This window comes from Sapajus apella, unplaced genomic scaffold (assembly GCF_009761245.1).
Source record: "Sapajus apella isolate SASKATOON/1434 unplaced genomic scaffold, GSC_monkey_1.0 scaffold189, whole genome shotgun sequence".
Lineage (NCBI taxonomy): Eukaryota > Metazoa > Chordata > Mammalia > Primates > Cebidae > Sapajus > Sapajus apella.
The window spans coordinates 815,749-839,899 of NW_022437129.1; the positions used below are offsets into that span (position 1 = coordinate 815,749).

The 24,151-nt window shown below is 57.0% G+C and overlaps 2 protein-coding genes across 3 annotated transcripts in view; one reads left to right on the forward strand and one right to left on the reverse strand.

Annotated features, from left to right (window-relative positions):
* Positions 1-24,151, reverse strand: part of SLC5A10 (solute carrier family 5 member 10) — a 70,434-nt gene that overhangs the window by 14,273 nt on the left and 32,010 nt on the right. The gene's annotated exons all lie outside the window — the stretch shown is intronic.
* Positions 3,626-24,151, forward strand: part of FAM83G (family with sequence similarity 83 member G) — a 34,961-nt gene continuing 14,435 nt past the window's right edge. Inside the window, exons 1-3 of the mRNA XM_032269178.1 lie at positions 3,626-3,711; positions 4,265-4,914; positions 20,608-20,775. Coding sequence (XP_032125069.1) covers positions 4,393-4,914; positions 20,608-20,775 — 690 coding nt within the window. The 5' untranslated portion in view covers positions 3,626-3,711; positions 4,265-4,392. The remainder of the gene's footprint in view (positions 3,712-4,264; positions 4,915-20,607; positions 20,776-24,151) is intronic.

Below are 24,151 nucleotides of genomic sequence, written 5' to 3' on the forward strand. Positions count from 1 at the left end.
AAAAAAAAAAAAAAAAAAAAAAAATCTCTGAGGCGGCCGGACGCAGTGGTTCACGCCTGTAATTCCAGCATTTTGGGAGGCTGAGGCAGGCAGATCACCTGAGGTTGGGAGTTGACCAGCCTGACCAACGTGGAGAAACCTCGTCTCTACTAAAAATACAAAATTAGCTCGGTGTGGTGGTGCATGCCTGTAATCCCAGCTACTTGGGAGGCTGAGGCAGGAGAATCGTTTGAACCAGGGAGGCGAAGGTTGTGGTGAGCTGAGATCATGGCATTGCACTCCAGCCTGGGCAACAAGAGCAAAACTCTTGTTTTGTCTTCTCAAAAAAAAAAAAAAAAAAAGTCTCAGCGGCTGGCCAGGTACAGTGGCTCACACCTATCATCTTAGCGCTTTGGGAAACTGAGGTGGGCGAATCACTTGAGGCTAGTAGGAGTTTGAGACCAGCCTGGGCAAGATGGCAAAAGTTTGTCTCTACCAAAAAATACAAAAATTTAGCCAGGTGCAGTGGCGTGCACCTGTACTCCCAGCTACTTGGGAGGTTAAGGCACGAAAATCGCTGAACGGGGGCGATGGAGGTTGCAGTGAGCTGAGATCAAGCCACTGCACTCCAGCCTGGGAGACAGAGCAACACTGGGTCTCCAAAAAAAAAAAAAAAAAAGATATCTGAGACTGTCTCCTTCTCCTTTACAGAAGAATATAAAAACTCTCTGGGAAACTCTATAGGCCAAAAACCTACCCTCAATCTAAATTTCACACCTTATATGAAAATTAACTCACAATAAATCACAAATTTAAATGTAAAATGTTAAAAAAAAAAACTGTCAAACTTTCAGGGAAAATAACAGGAAAAAATCTTTAGGACCTAAGGTTAGGCTGTAAATGTTGATTATACACATTGGGTCAGAGTTAAGAGGCGGGGTAGGTGGGGGAAAGCACTCAGCATACATAACATTGTTCAAAAATGCAATTACCTGTGAGCTTGGCTGGTGAAACTCCCTGTTATAACCTGAAATCAATTTTGTCTATAGCTGCTGAGATAACTTGCTATGAATTTAGGACTAACTTTGCTCACCACCGTCACTTACCAACCAGAACTCTCCAGCTCCCCGAATCCTTACTAGTGCCAAGGAAGTTTTTCAAAGAGCACTAAGTAACATGTCTGCTTTTTAGAAACCTCTAACCCTCTCTGTGTTCTCCAGACATATCAAAGACCACCCAGTCTTTGTGTATGACCTGAACTGCAATTCTTTCTTCCCAAATAAAATGTTAAATGTAGAGGTTTGTCTCTATGTAAACCACAATAAGATATGACCTACCACACATTGTTGGTGAGAATGTGAAATGGTGCAGCCACTCTGGAAAAAGTATGGCAGTTTTCAAACATGCAACTACCAGGGCCCAGGAATAACACTCTTGGGCATTGTTGCCAGAGAAATGAAACCTGATGTTTATATACATACGTATATGAATGCTCACGGTAAGGTTATTTGTAATGATTAAAAACTGGAAACCCCACATATCTGTCAATCATTGAAATGGTTAAGCAAACTGTGGTATATCCATACTGTGGAATACTAGTCAGCAATGAAAAACACAAACCATTGATGCGTGAAACAGCCGGGATGGCTTGCTGGAGAATTGTGCCAAGTGGGAAAAAAGGTCAATCCCAAAAGTTATATATCATCCATTTATATAGCATTCTCAAAATAGCAAAATTGTCGAATTATAGCATAGATTAGGGGTTGCCAGAGTTAGGAATGAATGGTGGTCAGAGGAAGGGGTGGGGATGGCTACAGAGAGGGAGATCTACCTTTGTAGAGACAGAACAGCTCTGTATCTTGACTGTAATGGTGGTTACACAAATCTATACATATAGTAAGGTTATATACCCACACATAAATGAGTGCACGTAAAACTGGTGAAATCTGGCTGATGTAGTGGCTCACGCCTGTAATCCCAGCACTTTGGGAGGCTAAGGTGGAAGAAACACTTGAGGCCAGGAGTTCGAGACCAGTCTGAGCAACACAGTGAGACCCTGTCTCTACAACAACAAAAAAAAAGAAAGAAAGAAAGAAAGGAAAAGATTAGCTGAGCACGGTGCCTGTGGTCTCAGCTACTCAGGAGGCTGAGGCAGAAATGTCCCTCGAGCCCAGGAGTTCAAAGCTGCATTGAGCAATGATTGTACCCCTGCACTCCAGCCTAGGTGACAGGGCAAGACCCTGTCCCCAAACAAACAAAAACCTGGTGAAATCTAAGTAAGCTCTGTGGATTGCTGGCTGTGATATTACTGTGTTATAGTTATGCAAATCATTGCTACTGGGGAAAACTGGGTGCATACTGCCCTGTTCATCAACTGCAGAAGTGTAGGGGTGGTGGAAGGGAGGGTGAGGCCTTAGACTCCCTTCCTGAACTCCCCAGCCTCTGTGCATTGGCAAGAACACAGCGAGAAGCCGAGACAGCTCAGAGAGGGTCTTGCAGGGGATCACAGTGGCAGAGAGGCTATAAACGGGGCTTCAGGACCCTCAGGGCAGGCCTCTCCCTCTGGGACTACCTCTCCTATCTGGCCCTGGGGCAAGGGGAGGATGTCTGTCCCGGTCCCCCCAGGACCACTGTGTTCAGTAGCATAAAGCCCTTGGGGCTGGGGTGGAGGCTGTATGGCAGAGTTCAGGACTTCAGGCTTGAGGGGCTGGGGACCTGGGAGGCCAGTCATTGCCCAGAGCAGTGGACTCAACACCCTGATGGGCAATGGATGGTGGAGAAGGCCTTGGGGGGGTGCTTAAGGGCACAAGGCCTAGAGATGTCACCAATGACCGAGAGCAGCAGTATCCTTAAGGGCCCCAAACCAGCCCCATCCAGATCCAGAACAAGTATGGGGGATGGGAGGAAGGGCTGGGCTGGGTGCCTGGCCGACTGGCTGTGGCACGCGATGGGGTGGGGGCTGTTTGTTGGGCCAGGTTTAATGGGCTTTGCTGTTCCACCCTCACAACCTGCCTTCAGATGTGGTCTCCACGCTCCCCATAACCAGGGTCCCAACCCCAAGGGACGCTCAGCAGAGAGCTGGGTCTGACCCCAGGCCACAGCGGCCCTCTTGGCCTCTCCCTGTCCTAGGGTTCAGGTGGAGTGCTGCCCACCACGCAGAAGCAGTCCGGGGACCCCTCCCAGAAGGGATTAGGGCTCAGGACTGAGAACTGGGTACCTGCTCAGGAAAGCCCTGAGCTTGGGCCAGTCAATGCCCTAGCCCTGCCTGGGGGCTCCCAGCACAGTACCCTATAGCTATTTCCACTGCTGGACAGCTGGGTATCTATAGAGCCACAAGGACTTCCCGCCACACCGGCGAGATGGCACCGCCAGGGTTAATCCAGGATCACCAACAGACCCCGGGGGCCCTGGGGGTCCCAAGGCTGTTGACCCGCTGTGTGACCTCAGGGAGAACACTGTCTCTCTCTGGGCTGGGTTTTCCAGGAGTTCTTGGATTTTGGCCCCTGAGCTTTTGGGAATTCGGCCACCAGAGGACCGTGGGCAGTGCGCCCGCCCCAGGTCTGTCTGCCTGCAGAGGGGTGAATCAGCTTCCGGCCCCGCCCCGGGCGGCACGTGACCGCAGGTGGCGGCGGTGGGGTGGGCGGGGCGGCCCTGAGTCACCCGCGCGCCCCAGCCCAGCCTCGCGCCGCTGCTGCCGTCCCGAATGCGCCCCGCTCCGCCCGCGTCCCCTCGGTAAGCAAGTACCGGCCACGCCCCCGGGATCCTGGGTCTCAAGGGGCGCCACCGCCCCCCAGCCGTGCTTCCGGGTCTCCTGGACCCTTCCCCGAGCCTCAGCCTCCTCCAGGCAGGCCTCCTGGGTTGCCAGCACCCGGGGATTTTAAGACCCCCCCCCCCTTACCCGGAAGCTCTTGGCTGGCCGGGCGCCGCTGTGCCGGGGCCGCCTCCCACTCTAAGAAGCTACTGGGAAGATCGCCGGCTGCCCTATTTCCCCCTCAGAAGTTGCTAAGACTTCAGGCAGCTCTGGAAATCTGAGGTGTGGGTTCCCTGTCCTCTGCACGCAGAGCCGCGCCGAGCCCTGGGACGTGGCCCACGACTCCTCGCCGATGTCCCGATCCCCTACTTTCTCCCCATCCCAGTCCCGTCCCCCACCTCATCCTCTCAGCTCCAGCCCCAGTCCCGCTCCCGTCCTTCCCACGCCCCGTGGGCTCCGGCCCCGCCCCCAGCAGCCCCTCCCCGCGCGGCCCGCCCTCTGCGCCGAGCTGGGCTCATCAGGTCTTTCCCGCAGGTTGCTCATGGGCAGAGGAGCAGAGGCCGCGGAGAGGCCCCCGAGCGCGCGGTGCCCCAGCCGGGTCGGAGCTAGGAACCGGACCTTGCCCACCCACCCCCGGCAGCAGTGCCCGGGCAGGCGGCACCATGGCCTACTCCCAGGTGCAGTGTCTGGACGACAACCACGTGAACTGGCGCTCCAGCGAGTCCAAGCCCGAGTTCTTCTACAGCGAGGAGCAGAGGCTGGCGCTGGAGGCCCTGGTGGCCCGCGGCCGGGACGCCTTCTACGAGGTGCTCAAGCGGGAGAACATCCGAGACTTCCTCTCGGAGCTGGAGCTCAAGCGCATCCTAGAGACCATCGAGGTGTACGACCCGGGCTCTGAGGACCCTCGGGGCACGGGCCCCTCCCAGGGGCCCGAGGACAACGGGGTCGGTGACGGCGAGGAAGCCAGCGGGGCGGATGGGGTCCCCACCGAGGCCGAGCCGCTCCCCTCCCTGGAGTACTGGCCCCAGAAGTCGGACCGCTCCATCCCGCAGCTGGACCTGGGCTGGCCCGACACCATCGCCTACCGCGGCGTGACCCGGGCCAGCGTCTACATGCAGCCCCCCATAGACGGGCAGGCCCACATCAAAGAGGTGGTGCGGAAGATGATCAGCCAGGCGCAGAAGGTGAGGCAGCGCGGGGACTCCTGCCGCGGCAGCCGGACCAGCCACCGGACCCCCTCAATATGGCCTCACTCAGAGCCCAACACGAGAGCCCAGCATGGGCCTCCAGGGGTTTCTGCTGCTTCCCTGGCGGGCTCCTGGGTGGAGGTTTCCTCCTCACCTTCTTGGGGATCGCCCTTTCTTTGCAGGGTAGGGTTCCCAGGTCCTCTAGCAGGTGACAGTGGGCTGCCCGGTCTCAGAGGGCCTCTGTGTGGTTGGGGGGTGTTTTTAGTTTCTGCTGATCTGGTGAGCAGGTTCCCCAGAAGGCACGGAAATGGGGTGGAGCGGGGAGAGGAGCAATCGCAGGGCTTGCTCTCACTCTCCCTTAGAGTGACTCTGATTCACTGTGAGGGTGTGCGCACACGCCATGAGCTCTCTGGCGGGGAGGGCTTTTATTGTGGGGTGGGGGATAGGTACGGAGATTGAAAAGCAGCCTCAGCCCATCTGAGACTGGCCTGGAGGTCCTGGTTCAATACTGCCTGTTTCCTGGCTGTGCTGAGCAGCTTCGAGCAGAGTACACACCCTCTCTGAGTCTCTTTGTGAGCTTTGCAGTGGTGGAAACTTTCCAGGCCAGAATGCATGGGTGAGGGAGGTGTAGTCCTCATTGGTGGAAGTGGAGTGAGTCCAGCTGAGCATTGTCCACCTGAATTTTGCCACTAAAAGGAACCTCAAGCCTTCTCTGGCCCTCCCCTTCTCCTGCCTGGCTGTGCAGTGCCCCAGCTGTGGGGGGCCATTCTTGGCTGACACAATGTCACACATTCTGAGAAGGGGTGCTTGCCACTTGCGGAGACAGCTAGGCCACTGCTGGATAGCTGTGGGCATGAGCAGGCGCTAATGCTGCTGCACGGAAGCACCTTCTCACCGTTCCCAAGCACATCTTGACTTCATAGAGGTTACCTAGAGAGCTGTGTTGAGAAGGACTCTGAAGCCGGGTCTGGCCTCAGGTTGTGGAATGTTCCTAGCTGGGTCTAACCCCTTCAAACCTCCAATCTCAGAGCAGGGCAGCCAATTGCACAAGACCATGCTGGCTTCAGGGACCATCCTGGGTAACCGACAGGGCCTCAGGGAAGCTCGCGGACAGAGAAACCAGAAGTGGGTCAAGAACTGACGAGGTGGCCACGGTGGCCCCTGGCCCTGGCTCCAGTTTCCAGGAAAGTGGAGTCCCTGCCCAACAAGGGGACCGGCTGGGTTAGCTAGCTGGGTGGGGGCGCCTGGCCCCTGGCCTGCCTGCTCTCAACTCACTGTCTGACCCTGGGCAGCTATGAGGCTTCAGGTTTCTGGTCTATAAGACGGAGGTGGTGTGGATAAAGCCTGCATCTTCAGCTATTGTGAAGATGGAATATCCGGTGACAGAAGTAAGGAAGGAGTTGGAGGAAGAGGAGGAGGAGGGAAGGAGGAGGGGACCTGCATAGTTTGCAGACCGGACCCACCCCACACCTGCCCTGGTGTGTAGGAAGTGCTGCTGACGTCTGTGCCTGACGGACATGACTGGCTGGAGGCTAGAGAACCCTGTCCCCCCAGAGAGCCTGCCGGGATCCCATGACCCTGCCTCAACTTCCGTCTTGAAAACAGGGAAACTGGCCAGGCGCAGTGGCTCACACCTGTAATCCAAGCACTTTGGAGGCCAAGGTGGGTGGATCACCTGAGGTTGGGAGTTCAAGACCAGCCTGACCAACATGGTGAAATCCCGTCTTAAAAAAAAAAAAAAAAAGAAAGAAAATAGGGAAACTGAGGCCCTGGGTAGGCGGACTTGACCTGCCGTGCTAAGGTTCCCACTCCTCTGTGCCTCCCCTCCTCATCAGCGACAGGAAGGAGGCAGCGCCCCCCACAGCTGGGGCACTGCATGGCCTGGCAGGGGTGGAGAAGAGGAGGTCTGGACGAGGCTTGAGGTCCCTTTCAGTGGCAAAATTCAGGTGGACGATGCTCAGCCAGAGGGTCCGAAGCAGGAGCGCAAGGAAATAAGCGCAGAGAGGCAGGGAGCGCTCCCCGCCTTATCCGTCCCCATGAATCACCTCTCGTACCCCTGCTGCTGCCGCCCCTTCTCACCCTGATATCCAGAAGGGAGAACTGTGCCTGCCCCCTGCCTGGGATGGGAATCCCTCTACCTGGGCCACCTGGCCACACGCTGGCCCCTTCCCACCCCGCCCAGTGATGAGCCAGATAGGGGCTTCCCAGCCAGGGCTTCCCATGGCGACCCCAGCTTCCTCCCAGAGTTTCTGTGGCTACAGCTGTGACCAAGCCACTCCCTACAGTCCCATGGGCCATCTAGAGCTTCCTTTGCTTCCCACAAAAGCCCCACAAGGTTACTGGTGTCACCTGCCTAAGGTGACATTGCCTTTCTTTGCTTCTCACAAGGTTATTGCTGTCACCTGTCTAAGGTGACATAGCCAGGAAGACACTGGTCTCCAGTTTGGGTGCCAGTCTGTCTACATGGTGCCACAGTGAGTGGTCTCCTGCAGCCTCGGACAGGTGGGCCCCGCCATCTGCTTTTCCAGGCCTCAGGATGGGGGACTCACTGCTGAGACTGCCCCACCCCCGCCGGCTCTCAGACATCAGGGAGTCTTCAAGGGTCTTACAGAGGGGGCCTCAGAGGCAGTAGAGGCTGAGCCCCTCATCTGACAGGGACACTGAGGCCCAGAGCAGGACAGGGATTTGTTCATGACTCCACAGCACTGTGGTGAGCCGAGCCCCTGCCTTCTGCTCTGGGTACTTCTTTCCCTGCCACATCTGTCCTGGGACCCGTGGCCATCATGGCATGTGTGGGCAGGTATAATAACAATAGCAACTGCTGATTGAGTGTGAGGCACTTTATAATCTCAGGTAGTGTTATCTGTCCCATTTTTCAGATGTAGAAACTGAGGCCCGACTGGTTAGTCCCTGCTCAAGGTCACCTAGCTAGTTCTCGGGTGGAGGGGTGGGGACCAGGCCTGTGTTTCTGTGAAACTCTAGGCTACCCCTCGTGCCCTGGCCTGGCAGGACAGAGTGACAGGCAGGGCCTGGGAGGGGCAGCTGATCCAGGCCACTGCAATCCTCCAGCTCTCCTGCCCCTTCTGCCTCCCAGGCTCACAGGGGCGGGGCCAGGACGCTGACGGATGCTGACAGGGCGCTTTGTCTGCCGGTCTGCCCGTCTGCATGCCTACCGGGAGTGCTCCCTGCCTTATCTCTCCCCATGAATCACCTCTCGTGCCCCTGCTCCCACCTCTCTTTCTCACCCTGGTATCATGTAAGGAGAACTCTGCCTGCCCCCGTCTGGATGGGGATCCCTCTGCCTGGACCGCCAGGCCACACACTGGCTCCTTCCCACTGGGGGCTTCAGGCTGGGGCTACTGGAGCTGAGTCAGGACAGCCCAGCCCCCCGCCTCCTCACTCCCCTGCCCTGTCATCAGCACAACAGGCAGACCCTGGGGCAGGGAAGTGACGCGGCACCCAGGGGAGCGGCTGTGTTCCCGGCAGTCTGCTGCCAGCAGTCCCCCCACCCCCACCTGCCTTCCCATGCCCAAATGATTGGAATGGAACTAGTGGGCAACGGGACCAGGAGCCAAGAGTCCATGCTCTGCCTCCTCCTAGCTTGTGACTGGAACAAGCCCCAGCTCCTTTCCAGGCCCCGGCCATCCCATCTGTAAAATGGGTACAGGTCTTAAAGACTGTTAGAGGCCCCTTCAGCCTTGACCCCTTGCTGCCCTGTGATCCTGGGCTCCCCTGGGATGAGAGGCAAGTGGGTGCCGGGTCTCACTCCCCAGCAGCTTGTCCCCTTTGAGTGTCCCTCCAGCCCCAGTGGCCTCCAGCTCCAAGGGGAAGGTCACTGCCTGCCCCTCCTACAGTCCCAGGAGCCATGATTTATCTGGGGGAAAACCTGCTGTGGGGTTCTAGCCGCATACCAGAGGCCTGCAGGATCACGCCTGGGAGGGACCAGCCCCGGCCTCGCTCAGCTGCAGCCTGCGGAGGGATGAGGCTGGGCGGGGTTAGGGCTCCCTCAGCCAGCACCGGGAGTAGATGTTCCAGCTGGTTGCTCCCCAACATGACACGGTGGGATGGGGGGGCCCTAGCAGGATCCCTTACCAGCCCCCGACAGCCCAGGGTGAGGCCCCAGGAGTGGGCACGGATCACACCTTCTCTAGTTCACCGTTGAGGAAGCTGAGGGTGGGTGAGGCCCTGGTGGCCGGGGCCAGAACGCTGATCTCTGCATGCCAGGCCAGGGCTTGGGAACAGACCCAGAGAAGGAAAGTTGAACCCAGGTTTCACGATGCCTGATTCACCCCACATTTTTTCTGTCAGGCCCCCGCCTTCACACGCTGGAGTCCTGGCCCACAGCTTGGCTCTAGGAGAATAGAAGCGGCTTAATGAGGCGTTTCCTAAATGCCAGGTGCTGAGCGGGCACTTTACCCTGCTGCGTAATCCTCCCCTCGACTCTGGAAAGTAGGTGTTGTCTCTATTGTGCAGATGAGGAAACTGAGGATCGGTGGGGCTGGGGATGGCAGAGAGCTTGTGTGAGGTCACAGAATTGACATCTGGAGGGCCTGGCCCAGAACCCCAGTCTGCGGGTCCTGAGGACCCCCATTCCCTGGAGAAGCAGTGTCACTGTCCTTCCGAGCCCTACCCCTGCATAGGAGCATCGGAGCCTCGCTGCTGGCCCCTGTTGACTCAGGACAGTAAAAGCGTTTTCACGAGGCTCCTTGGCAGCCAAATACTGGGCTCTCTGGAAGCGGTCTGGGACGGAGACTCACAAGAACAGGGGTGAGCTCTGTGGCCTGGGGACCAGGAGGAAGGGCACTCATTGCTGGGCAGTACCAGGACAGCCCCCCACACAGGTGGCCCAGCTGACACCGCAGGTCGGGAGTCGCCTCCTGTATGCCCAGGGCCTGTTGCTGTCAGGGTGGGGAACCATCTAATAAAGTAACCCCAGGTGTTGGCTCCTGTGTGCTCCAAAGTCTCCCTTCACCACAGCATTTGTCTTAATTAACAGGTTTTTTTTTTTTAAGACGGAGTTTCGCTCTTGTTACCCAGGCTGGAGTGCAATGGCGCGATCTCGGCTCACCGCAACCTCCGCCTCCTGGGTTCAGGCAATTCTCCTGCCTCAGCCTCCTGAGTAGCTGGGATTACAGGCACGCGCCACCATGCCCAGCTAATGTTTTGTATTTTTAGTAGAGACGGGGTTTCACCATGTTGACCAGGATGGTCTCAATCTCTTGACCTCGTGATCCACCCGCCTCGGCCTCCCAAAGTGCTGGGATTACAGGCGTGAGCCACCGCGCCCGGCAACAGGTTTTTTTTTGTTTTGTTTTTTGAGACAGAGTTTCGCTCTCGTTGCCCAGGCTGGAGTGCAATGGCGAGGTCTCGGCTCACCGCAACCTCCACCTCCCAGGTTCAAGCGATTCTCCTGCCTCAGCCTCCCAAGTAGCTGGGACTACAGGCAGGTGCCAGCAGGCTGGGGGTCCTGGCCCCTGGGCCAGCAGAGGGTGCCGGTCCCACTTATCCACTCGCATGCTACAGGACCCTGGGCCTCAGTTTCTTCACCTGTAAAATGGGGATCGGGCCTTGTCTTGAAGCAGTGGCAGACGTGAGTGTCTAAAAGCACCGAGCTACTCTCTGCCTTGCGAGCAGCTAGGGAGGAAGATGGGGTCCCGCCCTGTTCCCTGGCAGGTCTTGGCCTGGGTGGGCTGTCCTAGTCCCCTTTAAGAGTCTGAATGACCCCTGGGCTCGAGTGCCTTGCCAGGTGAAGTGCCACCTGGGGTGGTGGGAGGAACAGGCTTCCGTATCACCGGCACCCAGGCACGAGCCCCAGCTCTGGTGTTATCCTTTGTGGCTGCCCTGAGATGGTTGCTTGTCCTCTCTGACCTTCTGTTCCTTCTTCCTCAGTGTCACAGTGGTACTAACACCTGCCTTATAAAGTCAGTGAGATTTAAGTGGGAAAAAAGTGAGGCGTGTAAATGGGGAAAAGGCAGGTGTGTAAAACACTCCATGTCTGGCAGACCCCTCTCCTCACCTCGTCCGCCTTCACTCCTTACTCCTGTCCTGAGAGCCTCTCTCTGGGAGTAGTCTGGGGTGGAAGTGGGGAGCTCCCTGTCCTGGAAGAAAGTCAAGCGGGGGCTCAGGAGTGCAGTAGAGAGCATGTGGGGGCCTCAACCCTGCCCTGGTGTGCTTTGTGACCTTGGGCAAGTCCTTTCCAAGCCAGGCTTCCTGGGGCATTAGGGTGCCTGGTGGCCCCAATGTCTGTCGCTCTTGGACCCTGGAGAAGCTGAGGTTTGAAAGGCTTTTGAATTCAATTATGAGATTTTCCTGTTTGAAAATTCTCGGCTGGTGCCATTTGCTGTCCACATGGGATGATCTGTTTGGCTGGATCCTGCGCCGGCAGGCCTGGAAGCGCTGAGGATTCTGAAGCTCCTTGTGGCCAGCAGGAAGTGGGGGGGATCTTGCCCTCTTGCCTCATCCACAGGGACCAGTCCTGGTCACCTGACGGCCTTTCCCCAAGCTCTGGCAGCCCCTTGTCTCCACAGTATTCCTGAGCCACAGCAAGGAAGCTGATGTCCATCTGGGGGAGGCAGGAGACTCAGGGTAGTGCCGCCATGCCACTGGGCTAGGCCGAGCCTCCTGGTCAGAGCGCTCTGGGCATGACCAGCCTGCGCTTCTTGGCCTGACCCTCGGCAGCCATTTGGTGCTCAGAAGGCCTGATCTTCCTTTAATTGGCCTTAATGAGGCTTCAGTCTTAATAGTCAGAGGGCGGGGAAGGTGTTCACGGAGCTGATGGATGTTGGAGGGGAGCAGGGCCTCAGAGTTCATCCAGTTTAACTCCCCATGTTACCACGAAGAGAAACTGAGGCTTAGAGTGGGAAGCGACCCGCCGTGGGCCACCCAGGGAAGGCAGGGCAGAGCCAGAGAGGCCCAAGGGCATTGATCTTCCAGACAGTGCTGAGGGTTAGGTATTTGTTTTAGGAGCTGAGGTGGACTCTGGGAGGCCGTGGGTTAGTTCAGAGCTTGGAATGGACACAGGGTCCCCCATGAGAAAGGCCTAGGAGCAGGAGACCTCTGTTGCTAGTTGACAGAGTGGCCCTGGGACAGTGGAAAATGGGAGTGGCTATCACCTATGGTCTCCAGAAAAGGGACACCATGCACGCCAGCTGGTTCGCCTGATTATCCTTGCTCTGGCTGGGGTCAGCATTTGCTACCAAGTACACAGACTCCCTTTACCCTGTGAGGCAAGATGAGACTGTTACCTAAACTGGTCCTCTTGGTGACAGGCTTTCAGAGCCACTGTATGGGGAAACTGGTTAGGAGAGTGCCCGGAGGTGGCAGAGAGCGCCACCCAGAGATCCTAGGAGTCCTTCCTAACCCAGAGAACTTTCTTGGGCCTCTTCAGATGGCATCTCACTAATCCTGCCAGCCCCATGGAAGGGAGGGGGAGGGGGAGGGGAGGGGGAGTGGGACCATGTCATGAGCATAGAAAACCTGAGGTGCTGCAGCCAGATCTGTCCCCACCCAGCTGCTGGAGGAGGGGGTTAGGGACAGGTGAGTAACTCTTCCTATCTCCATTCCACTCCCCCAATATGGAGGAGAGGCCTAAACCCTGCAGTGGAAGCAACTGCAGTTCCCTGGAGCCTCAGTTTCTCCATCTCTACAAGGGGCTGATAATGACTGGAGGGCAGGTCTGCTGGTAATGAATTCTCTCAGCTTTTTTATATCTGAAAAAGTCTTTAGTTTGCCTTTTGTTTTGAAATATATTTTTACTGGGTATAAAATTCTAAGTTGATTCTTTTTTTTCCATTTGGTACTTTAAAGATATCGCCCATTGTCTGTGGCTTGCCGTGATTCTGATGAGAAGTCCGCTTACTTTGTTCCTCACTATGCAGTTGTCTTTTCTCCTCTGGTTGTTTTTAAGATTCTCTCTTTGTTACTAAGTGATTTGATTGTGATGTGCATTGGTATAGTTTTCTTCTGCTTGGCAATCATTGAACTTCCGGGACCTGTGGATTTAGTCTTTTTTTTTTTTTTTTTTAATGAGACAGAATCTCACTCTGTTGCCCAGTTTGGAGTGCAGTGTAGAGATCTCGGCTCACTGCAAACTCCGCCTCCTGGGTTCAAGCGATTCTCCTACCTCAGCCTCCCGAATAGCTGGGATTGTAGCTGCGCACCACCAGGCCCTGTTAAATTTTGTATTTTTAGTAGAGACAAGGTTTCGCCATGTTGGCCAGGCTGGTCTTGAACTCCTGACCGCAAGTGATCCACCCTCCTCTGCCTCCCAAAGTTCTGGGATTACAGGTCTGAGCCATGCGCCCAGACTTGGATTTAGTCTTTAATCAAATGGTGGAAGTATTTTGGCCAATTTTTTCTAATTTTTTTCTTTTGGTCTCTCCCTCACTTCCAACCCTTGCACCTTCTGTGACTGCAATTACACATATATGGGATGGCTTCAAGTTGACTCACAGTTTGCTGATGCTCTGATCATGTTCTTTCAGTCTTTCTGTGTGTCATTTTGGATAATTTCTACTTTTGTGTCTTCAAGTTCACTAATTTTTTCTTCTGTAGTGTCTAATCTGTTAATTCTACCTAGTATATTTTTCATCTTAAACGTTGCATTTTCACCTCTTGAATTTTGATTTGTTGGCTAAAAAAAAAAAAAAATTCCACATTTCTACCTAACTTTTTAAACACATGGAACACAGTTATAACTGTTTTCATGTTTTTGTCTGCCAATTCTAACATCTGTGTCAGTTTTTGGTTGATGTTGATTGCTTTTTTTTCTCATGTGCATCATGTTTTTCTGTTTCTTTGTGTGTCTGGTAATTTTTAATTGGATACCAGGCATGTCGGATTTTATGTTGTGGGCTGCTTGTGGATTTTGTTTGTTTTGTTTTCTCTTTTAAATATTTTGGAGCTTTGTTTTGGGGTGCAGTTACGTTACTTGGAAACAGTTTAATGCTTTTGTGGCTTGCTGTCAAGCGTTATTAGGCAGGACTAAAGTAGATTTCAGTCTAGGGTAGGAGTTGCAAATTACGGACCCCAGACCAAAGGAAGTCTGTTGCCAGCTTTTATAAACAATAGAACATAGACAGACATTCATTTGTGTACTTTGGCTGCTTTTGTGTTACAATAGCAGATTTGAGTAGCTGTGACAGAGAACCTATGGCCCTCAAAACCTAACATATGTACACTCTGGTTCTTTAGGAAGTTTGCTTGTGCCTAGTCTAGGACGTATTTGTACACTGCTGAGGCAGTATCCTTCTGAGGACCCCCTGCAGGCCCTGTGTGTTAGGAGGGGTTTCTATTCTGGATGGGGGCACATAAACTATTCCTGATCCTGTGTGAGCTCCAGCGATTGTTCCAGCCGCCGCTTTCCAGTGGTTCTCTGCTCAGCCTCAGTAGTTTCTCACTCGGCCATCAGCTGAAGACCCCAGGGGGCCCTCTGCAGGTCTTTGGAGTTCACTCTGTGGAGCTCTCTCCCCTGTGGCACTCCGTCCTGCGAATCCTAGATGTCACACTCAGTGAACCCTGTCCCGTCGACTCAGGGAGACCACAGGACTTCACGGAGGCTCCCCTTCCTATGCCACAGCCTGGAAGTCGTGGGGCTATCCTAGGGCTCAGCTGGTTTGTTCCTCTTTTCTCAGGGATCACTGTGCTGATTGAAGGCTGTTGTCTGTGGCTTCATAGATTTTGTCTTTTTTTTTTTTTTTTTTTGAGACAGTCTTGCTCTGTTGCCCAGGCTGGAGTGCAGTGGCGCGATCTTGGCTCTCTCCTGCCATCCCTCTATCTCAGAAGTAACGCACATGTGATCCACCTCTGGAACGTTCTCATTTGGCATCAGGTCACGGCTCAGCTGCAAACTCTGTCCCCTGTCCCCCAGCCTCCTGAGTAGCTGGGGTCACAGGCATGTGACACCATGCCTGCTAATTTTTGTATTTTTAGTAGAGACATGGTTTCACCATATTGACCAGGCTGATCTCAAACTCCTTGTGATCCATCCTCGGCCTTCCAAAGTGCTGGGATTACAGACGTGAGCCCCCGAGCCCGGCCTGTCTGGGTCTTTTAATTGCTAAGGCAGGAGGGTAAATTCCATCTCTGTTATTCCATCATGGCAGTCAGCGGAAGTTGAATCCAAGGTCTTGATGGCCACCGCCTCAACCTTTAAGACAGTCTGTGGCATTCCTGTTAGCAGCCCTGGCTCGTCACTTACAGCCTTCCAGCTGGCCCGGAGGGAAGTGAGATCCTCCTGGCCTGTCCACCCCAGAGGGAGCTTTGGGTCTGGTGGGCTGGGACTTGGGCTGCTGGGAGGACGAGGAGGGGACGTGCCGCTGCCGTTTGCGGATCCCATGCTGGGGCTTCATCTGCATTAATTCACTTTAATTTCCTACAAACTTGTGGGTGGGAATTGTTATTATCCTCAAGAGGAAACTAAGGCATTTGCCCAAGGTCATGCAGTTTCCAGGGAGGAACTGAGATTGGTGCCAGCGGGTACAGCCTACACTGCCACTGTCTGGAGAGCTGGAGAAGAATGGACCCCAAGATGAGAGACTCTCCCCACCTCCTGCACTTCCCAGGTGGGAAGGTGAGGCCCAGAGAGGCCTGGGGACTTGTCTGCAGTGTGCAGTGTCTGTGACCGCAGGGCTCGGGACTCTGGGGCAGGCTGGAGCATGGTGAGGAGAGAGAATGTGGCCAGCTCTCTCTGAGCCACTTCTAGGGACCTCTGAGGCCTGGGAGAGTGAGGCGAGTGGAGGGCTTGCCACGTGCAGGCTGGAAACTCTCCCCTCTCACCAAGTCTTGGGACTCAGTCCTTGGGGAGACTCCATTGCTGTGCCTGAGAAGTAATGCACATGTGATCCACACTCAACCCAGACAGCCAGAGTGACGACAGGGAGGCTGGGGCTGCATCTGAGCTGGGATCTGAAGGACAGGTAGGAGGTGTCCGGGCAGATGCAAAATGCACAGGTGGCAAGGAGAACAGCATGTAGGAGACATGGTTGCTTGAGGCAGGACACGTCGGGGAGAGGGGTCGGGACGCATTGGCCAGGGCCCCCTGGAGAGATGCTGCTGCAGAGGCTAGGCTTGCGCACCGCCGGTTTCCCACCATGCTCAGAACCAGGCCAGCCCATCTCACCCCACCCCTCCTCCCCGGGCACCTCTGCTGAGACCTGTTCTACCCACTCGCCCTGTGAGGGCACATCTGCATCAAGAGTAGTTCTGTCGTCAGCGGAAGGCTGGGAAATAGCTGTTGTGGGTGTTGGCACCTGTGAGGCAGGAGCCCTGTGGGGATGCAGGCGGAGAACCGCCACCAGCACTTCCTCTCTCAGACCCATGGGTGCGATGAGATGTGCTAGCCGCCCAGACAGGCCCTGCCGGGCACCGGGCAAGGAACAGGAGTCAGGGTCCCTTGGCAGGGACATCAGAGACAAAGGGTCTTAGACATCTTGTCCACCTTCCCCTTTTGCAGATGAAGAAACTGAGACCTGGAAAGCAGGTGTGCTCACCCAAAGCCCAGCGTAGAGCTCAGACGCCGTTGCTTGGCCCACTCTGCCCACTCCACCCTTGCTCAGGGGACTCCGGCTGGGGCTGGGGGAGATTGAGGAGGCCCACACCTGTGCTCCCTGCCTCTGTGACCTAAAGCCCTGTCCCACCCTCAACCCAGCAGCCAGCGTTACTGGGCTTCAGGCCGTGTCTGCCGGGGGGGGGGCAGTGGCCACAGGTGGGGCACTGCTTTGTGTCACCTCTCCACTACAGCTCAGGTGATGGAGGTGCTCCTGGTTGGGCACCAGGGATCCGTGTGCAGCACCACCTCGGACCAGTGCCCTCCCCCCGAGCCGCAGATTCTGCATCTCTCACATAAAGGCGGATGTCCGCCGGTCCCAGGACACAGAGGGAGGTGGGGGACTGGAGACATAGGCAGAAGGCAGGGTGCAGAGGCCGGCAGATCCACTGGGCGGGGAGGGCACAGCACCAGAGAAGGGGCTGGGAGGGCGGGGCACCGGAGCGCTTGCACAAAGGACACCACAGACAGACGTGCAGGAGGCATTTAGGCACCAGGAGTCCCCAGGGAGAGGCCTGGGCTGGGGCAGGGGCAGGCTCGCTGTTAGCTCACTTGAGCCGGTGCCCATCCACATCCCTGCTGATGTCCCCCTCTGCTGCGGCCCGCCTGCCTCTGCCTCCTAGGCATGGCCATCCTCCCACACCCTGTCATCTTGGGCCATCCCTCCCACACCCTGGCAGAAGCCAGATGGTTGTCTTGGGCATTGGCCTCCCAGGTTCTGCAGCTGCATCTTTGAGGCCTCAAGGCCGCCCAGCAGAGGCCTGTCCATCAGTAAGATGGGCAGAGCCCACTGGGCTCCCTCCTTCCCCTGGGAGCTGGGCTGCATGGCTGGCACAGATTCCAGGCTGCTGGGCTGGGAGCTGCCCATCGGCTCCAAGAACAGGGCATGGGGTGCAGGACATGCACGTGCCTGCCTGCTATGCCTGCCCCGTGCCAGCTGCTCACGGGGGCATGGCTGGTTCCAGCCTCAGGAGTGGAACAAGCTCAGCGCTGGCACCCAGGCCGCCTGCCTTCTGCCCAGTGTGGCCTGTGACATACAGCAGGCAGAGCTGGTCTCCGGAGTCAGCCTCCCGTCTCATTTCCACAGCCTTGGCCCTGCCCCAGACCTCTGAGGGGACGTGCTTGGCGCTTGGGACTGCGGGAGGCATCTGGTGCTTTTCTTGACTTGTGCCAGCTCTGCCAATGCGTGAACTGGATAGAACCACAGGGGCAAGCCAGGCCCACACCCCCGTTTGACAGATGGGGAAACCCAGGGTCCAGGAGGGGCTGTGGTCCCAGGTGCCCTGACCGCTGCAGTCGTTCCCAGGCCAAGCCAGCTGGTCTTGTCCTCAGTTGATGAAAGCTCCCTGAGACCTGCCTTAAGCCAGGCCCTGTCCTGGGCCAAGACTGAGCTCAGTGTCACAAGTGACCTGGGCCTCCCAACAGAATTAGGCAAGGTAGCGAATGGCTCTGTGCCTCAGTGTCTTAGTCTGTAAAATGGGAAGGAGAGCCACTGCCTCACAGTGTGCTTGTGAGGACTGAACAAGGTAACAATTGTCAAGGCTCCTTATGAACCATCAAGCAGCGCAAGGGCCCAGGACTGACGTCCAGTCTCTTGTGCAGAAGGTGCTCTGGGTGGGCAGGGCCCTGGGTTCTAGCCTCATCATGGATTCTGATCCCAGATTTCTTATCTATAAAATGGGGAAGGGCATGACAGGACTCAACGGTCCCCAAGAAACCTTTGTGGCTCCATGGACAGGCCAGGCTATGGTGGGCTTGCCTGGGGAGCATCAGGCACCCCTTACATAAGCTTGCACCTATTACAAACCCATCTTTGACCACCCCAGGCACTGAGCCCAATGCCTGGGGCGAGCCAGCACTGTGGGGGGATCCATTTTGGGGTGCAGGCCCCAACAAATCCAGCCTGACAGCAGATGGTCCCTGGATCAGGCACGCTGCCTGGCTGAGGGCAACATGGGGAATGGCGCATGTGGCACAGGTCCTGCTGGGGCACGTCCCCCAGCCCAAGCCCAGGGCAAGTCCCCATCTGCCACGGTAGACAGGGCGCGGAGCCCTCCAGGGAGAAGCGTGCCTGCTGCGCCCTCATTAGGCTCCTTTCCAGGGTGGCACGTGAGGCTGTTTGCCTGCTCAAGAGTGGCTAAACCAAGGGGATCCCTGGGCTGGAGCAGCTTTGGGTCCGGGAGATCCCAGGCAGGAAGGTCCCTGCTGCCACCACACACCCCCCGCCCAGGGTTTCATCACCCTCAACTGGTGGCTCAGTCCAAGGTCATGGTGATCTGTCCATGTTGTGTGTCCTCTGTCCTCTCATCCACCCTTGTCCAAGCAGTCTCTGGCCGTCCTTGAACATCTCCTGGGTTGGGGAGTGAGCTCCCTCTCAAGATCCCTGTCTAACCTTGGGCCGCCCTGGGGGCAGCAAATGCTTCCCCGTCTGGTGCCCACACCCACCTCCCCTGCCAGCTGTAGCCCCTGCATCAACCAGCTACTCCCTCTGCCCCAAAACAGCCCTTCAGAGACAGAGATAGGGAGCAGTCGTCTCCCCAGAGGACAGAGAGGACCCTTCGGCCTTAGAGTTCCAGGAATCTTGGCTGGTCCCACAGCTCCGCTCTGGGTGAACCGCCGTTTCTCCCAGGTCCTCCGAGACTAAATGTCCAAGGGAAGGGGCAGGAGACCAACCCTGACCTGACCGGAGGTGGGTCCAGGCCCTGGCCCAGCTTGCTTCGTGACACCCAACAAGCCTTACAACCTCACTGAGCCTCAGTTTATCCGGCTGTGTGCTGGGCTCTCACCACCATGGTGCCTGTGAGAAGCTGCGGGAGTGAGGCCGAGAAGACCCCTGTAAACAGGAATGTGCGCGTGACTGTGGGAGACAGGCAGCAAACGGGCGTCACGGAGCCCTTCCTGGCCGGCCTCTTCACAGGTGCTGCGGCATTCGGGTGTGCTCGGCTATCCTGAGAGATAGAGCCTGATGTACTGATGAAACCCTGATGGGTCCAGAGAAGCCAGGTGTCTTGCTCAGGGTCACACAGTGAGTCTGAGGTAGGGCAGGTGTGGGGCCCTCCCCTCTGCTGGAGTCCGGGCTTTGGTGTCAGATGAATGATGGGTGTCAGCAGGGGACTGAGGCCCAGGAGGAGCCCAACTGGGCCTGCAGGGGCCAGCCTGGTGAGCTCACCGTGGGATGTGCAGACACATCCCCAGCAGGCTCCAGGCCGCCTCCCTCACCCCGAATCTCCGCATCCCAGCAAGTCCAGTCTCACAATGGGGGTGGGAGCTGACTTCTGCTCCCTGGCAAACCTGGGTAGGCTGTAGCCAGACTCTGTCCCCAGCTTGCTGTGTGTCATAGGGCAGGTCCCTGGCCTCTTCTCCACATGGTTCTCAGACCTGGGACAGGGACGATGGTGCCAGCCTCAGAGGGTGTGAGGAATGGGGCCACCCACCCGAGAGTGGGACACGCGTCTGTATTAGCAGTGTGGGCGGCTGTGCCGAGGGAGGGGGAGGGGACCAGGTGCGAGAGAGAGACCTGACTCCCTGAGCCCCACTGGGGCCGGGCCCACCCCACCTCAACCTGTCCCTCTGCCTGCTCCGCCTGGCACCTTCACTCATCCAGACCTCCTGCCCTGTTGGTGGTGCTTGGCTGGGCTGGCGGTAGGTAGGTGTACCCTGACCACTGGGGCTCCACCCTGAGCCAGGTCCGGCAGGAGGTCACCTGCTGTGGGGACAGCTGTTGTCAGCTGACAGGAAGAGCACCTGGGTTTGGGCACTGACCGAAGTCCACACCAGCCCAGGGATGCAGGGGGGGCCCAGCGAGCCGCCACGCCAGCTGCTACGCCTCTCCCTGGGCACTGGCACATCAGGTTCATCTCAGCATCCCCAGGTGTTACGAGGCAGGCACAGTGCAGCCGGCTCTGGCCTGGGAAGGCGCCAACACAGGGCCCCTGGGTGAGCCCAGAGCAGGCACTGAAGCTAGAACTTCAGGCCAAGAAAGGTCCCTGACCCCTCACTCCCTGGTCTAGGTCCTGAGCTCCAGTTGTGGGGCCAGAGCGGGCACCCGTGAGAGGCTGGTGGCACGGGAGGGCTGTGCGTTCTGCCGAGACCTGCCCCCCACTGCTGTGCTGCCTGACGGGCCCCAGTCTCTCTTCTTGCCCCAGGTGATAGCTGTGGTCATGGACATGTTCACCGATGTGGACATCTTCAAGGACCTGCTGGATGCCGGCTTCAAGAGGAAGGTGGCCGTGTACATCATCGTGGATGAGAGCAACGTCAAGTACTTCCTGCACATGTGTGAGCGGGCCCGCATGCACCTGGGGCACCTCAAGGTGAGCAGGCCGGAGGGCTGGGGTCATTCAGTCTGTCAACAAACACTTGAGTACCTCCTGCATGAAGGAGTCCTGTGCCAGCACTCAGAGTCCAGTAATCCTAGAGCCTCCTGCCAGGCAGTCATATAACCTCTGCTTGAATTCCCCGAGGGACGGGATACTCACTACCTCCAACGTGGCAGAGATAAGATAAACATTGATTAGGTGCTTGCCGACCAGGGGCTGGAGCTCATGCCAAGTGCTGCCTCACATGTGATTTCAGAGCAGCCCATGTCACACTGGTTATCTGTGTGCTTGCATACCTCTGGTGATAGTGTGCTCACTCCCTCCTCAGCTAGCTTGAGGCCTATCTGGAGAGCTTCAACTCCCAGGAAGTCCTTTCTTGGGTTAAGCTAAAAGCTGTCTCCTTAGAATGTCCATTGACTGGTTTTAGGATCTGGCTCAGACGGAGGCCAGGGAAGGCTTCCTTGATGGTTGCACAGTTGAAATGGCTTTGAGGCGCAAGAGCAGAGTAGAAAGAACCTTTGGGTGAGGGGAAACCACGGGACAGAGGTGGATCAGAGAAGGCTGCGGATGGGGTCAGGGTGGGCTGTGGTTGTCAGCACTGCTTTGCTGTGTGTCCTTGGGCATGTCACCTCCCCTCTCTGGGCTACAGTATCTCACGGGTCCAATGCTCTTCTGTCCAGACACCCTGGGCATTTGGTGTCTGGAGCCCTCCTTCTGCCAGCCATCGCTTGGCACCTGCTGTGTGCAGAGCGTTTCTCTGAGAGCAGATTGCGTGCATGATGACGGCGAATACTTCCCTAGCATTGGGGGCACACCAGGCCCCATCGCAGGCACTTTGCATTGGTGAATTTAATCTTCATGACAGCCTAGTGGGATAGGGAATTGTGGTCCCAGGAGAAGGGGCACTGCCAGTCTGGTTAACAAGGGGCCGGGCTCCATGCCTGTAATTTGTCAGCATTTGCCAAGCACCCCCACCCCTACCCCAACGCCTCCGGCTGAATCCTTTCAAGTGGTTGTGAGCACTCGGTGCTGAGTCTCTAGCTCTGGGGACATTTTTAATGTGGTCTCCCCGGTGGGCTGGCCCCAAGCCCCACGCCCGCCTCGTCTCCCGCCGCGTCATTAGCGCTGGGAATCTACGCGAGTGGCAGACAGCTCATGCCCGAGAGAGCCACAGTGTGGAAAGGCTGCTTTAGAAACCTGACCGCAGAAGCCCTGGCCCTGCCCAGTGCCCAGGAAGAGACCCCAGTGGGGCCCACCAGCACCATGCCCCTGCCCAGGCCCAGCGAGTGCTTTGCATTTGCCCCCAGTGTGCAGATGCAGGCAGGGAGCAAGCCTGTCGGTTTGGAGCAGGGAGCCTAAGCTGGGGCCAGGACAGCCTCTCCAAAGGCCTTACCTTCCACCCGGCGCCCCGAGACCCCTTCTCAGCAGAGAAGCCCTGGTGCCCCTCTACTTGCAGAGTTCTGAGTTTCCAGGAAGCCGCAGGGAAGGGGCAGGTGGGGGCCTGGAGTGCCTGGGCCTGAAGGGGCCTTGAGGTCATTCAGACAAGGTTCCCACAAGACTGATGGGGAAACTGAGGTCTGAGGGAGGCCATGCCTTGCCCAAAGCCATTCCCATCAATTTAGGGGTGGCGCCTAAAAGCCCGAAGTGAGAAATCAGCTCCAACAGGAGGCCGCAGATCCCTGGTGCTCAAGCAGCAAATGATAACAAACGGTAACCACGAATAATAATGGTGCGGAGCATCAAAGGATGAACCAGATCGCTTATATAATTCCTCTTCTCCTTTTTATTGGCTCAGCCAATCTCCTAGGATTCCCACCCTGCTCATTCACACCAGCTACTCAACTCTCACTAAACCTAGGAATGGCCATCCCACCATGGGCCGGGGAAGTCATCACTGGCTTCCATTATAAAACCAAAAGCAAAACCAACCTGCCAGCGCAGGCTGCCCTGGCACTACCCACACGGCTCACTGGCCGTTAACCTGCCGTGGGACCTGGGTGTGCCGCTCCACCTCTCGGGGCCTCCAGTGCCCCATGGCCATAGTGATGTCTCCCGGGGTTGTGTGAGGGTGAAACTGAAGGAGACGGTGGTTGCAAAGTGCCCCGTGTGCTGAGAAAGTTATACTGCTGCTGGGAAGAACCACACATTCTAAACCCCAGGCCCTGGGCTGGGTCAGGGGCTTGGGTGTGAGCCCGTCCCACCACCAGCCCTTCCACTGGCTGTGACCAACCCACACAGGGGAGGGCAGCTGGCACTGTGGGTCCCTGGCTCAGCCTGCCCTGCTCAGCCACCTCTCTCCCCCAGTGAAGGAAGGTGGCAGGATCTGGAGGGTGACGTAGCCAGGAACTGGACACCTCCATGGGAAAGTGTGACCTGGCTTCCTCCTTCCCGCCTCTGAGCTTGCCCTTCCACAGCCCTGAGCAGGTGGCCAGAGGCCCTGAGAGCCCAGCCCCAGCCAAGTGTCATCCTCTTGAGGGCCTGCCTTCCCCGCCTACCTTCCTCCCCTGGGGCTAGCTGGGCCCAGACCTGTTCCGGCGCATTTCCTTTGCCGATAATCCCTGGGCCTGCCCTCAGCTGCTGCCACCCCTGCCCAGCTCTGCACCAACCTGCCCAGCTCCTACGGGCCCAGGGTGCAGGTTTTTTTTTGGGGGGGGTCATCCTTATGACCTTGGGGTGTCAGGTGCCCATTTGAGGGTGACACCAGGAGCCAGTTCTGAGCCCCAGCTGTGCCACCTGCATGGTCGCCTTGGACAGAGTCCCTGAATCTTTCTAGGCCTCCATTGTCTTGTCTGCAAAACGGGGATGTGGTCATTGATTTGTTGGGGCTGCTGCGAAGCGTGAAGGAGGCTGCGTGTGAGGTGGGCCCTTAGTCACAGCTCCCTTCCCATTCTGTCTTTGGCTGGGGACAGGCACAGCCCCTGTGAGACACAGCTCTGGTCTGAGTGCTGAGCGGCTTTCTTTCCCTCTGCGCCAGGGCCTGGTGACAGTTCACTGTCACTCCGCTCCTTCCTCTGAGGTGCAGCCCATGCCAGCACACCCTCGAAACGCGGCCTGTTGCTTGGGCCGAGCCCATTCCTGGCCCCCAGGTGAGGTGGGAGCAGCATGCACCAGCGTCTCCCCAAGTATGGGGCTCCGATTGCTGAGCACCCAGCCGGTAGGCCTGGCCGGCCCCTGATGGTCCTCCATGTGGGAGTATGGGAATGATCACCCCAAATGACAGATGGGGAGCAGGTCTTGGGAAGAGGGCCAGACCTTTCACCCCACCCCCTAGGGTCGCAGGGCCAGGCCGCATGTCTTGGCTGATTTTGGGCACTAGGAGGCAGACCGGGCCCGAGGCTCCCAGCTTAGGACAGGCGAGAGCCATGAGATG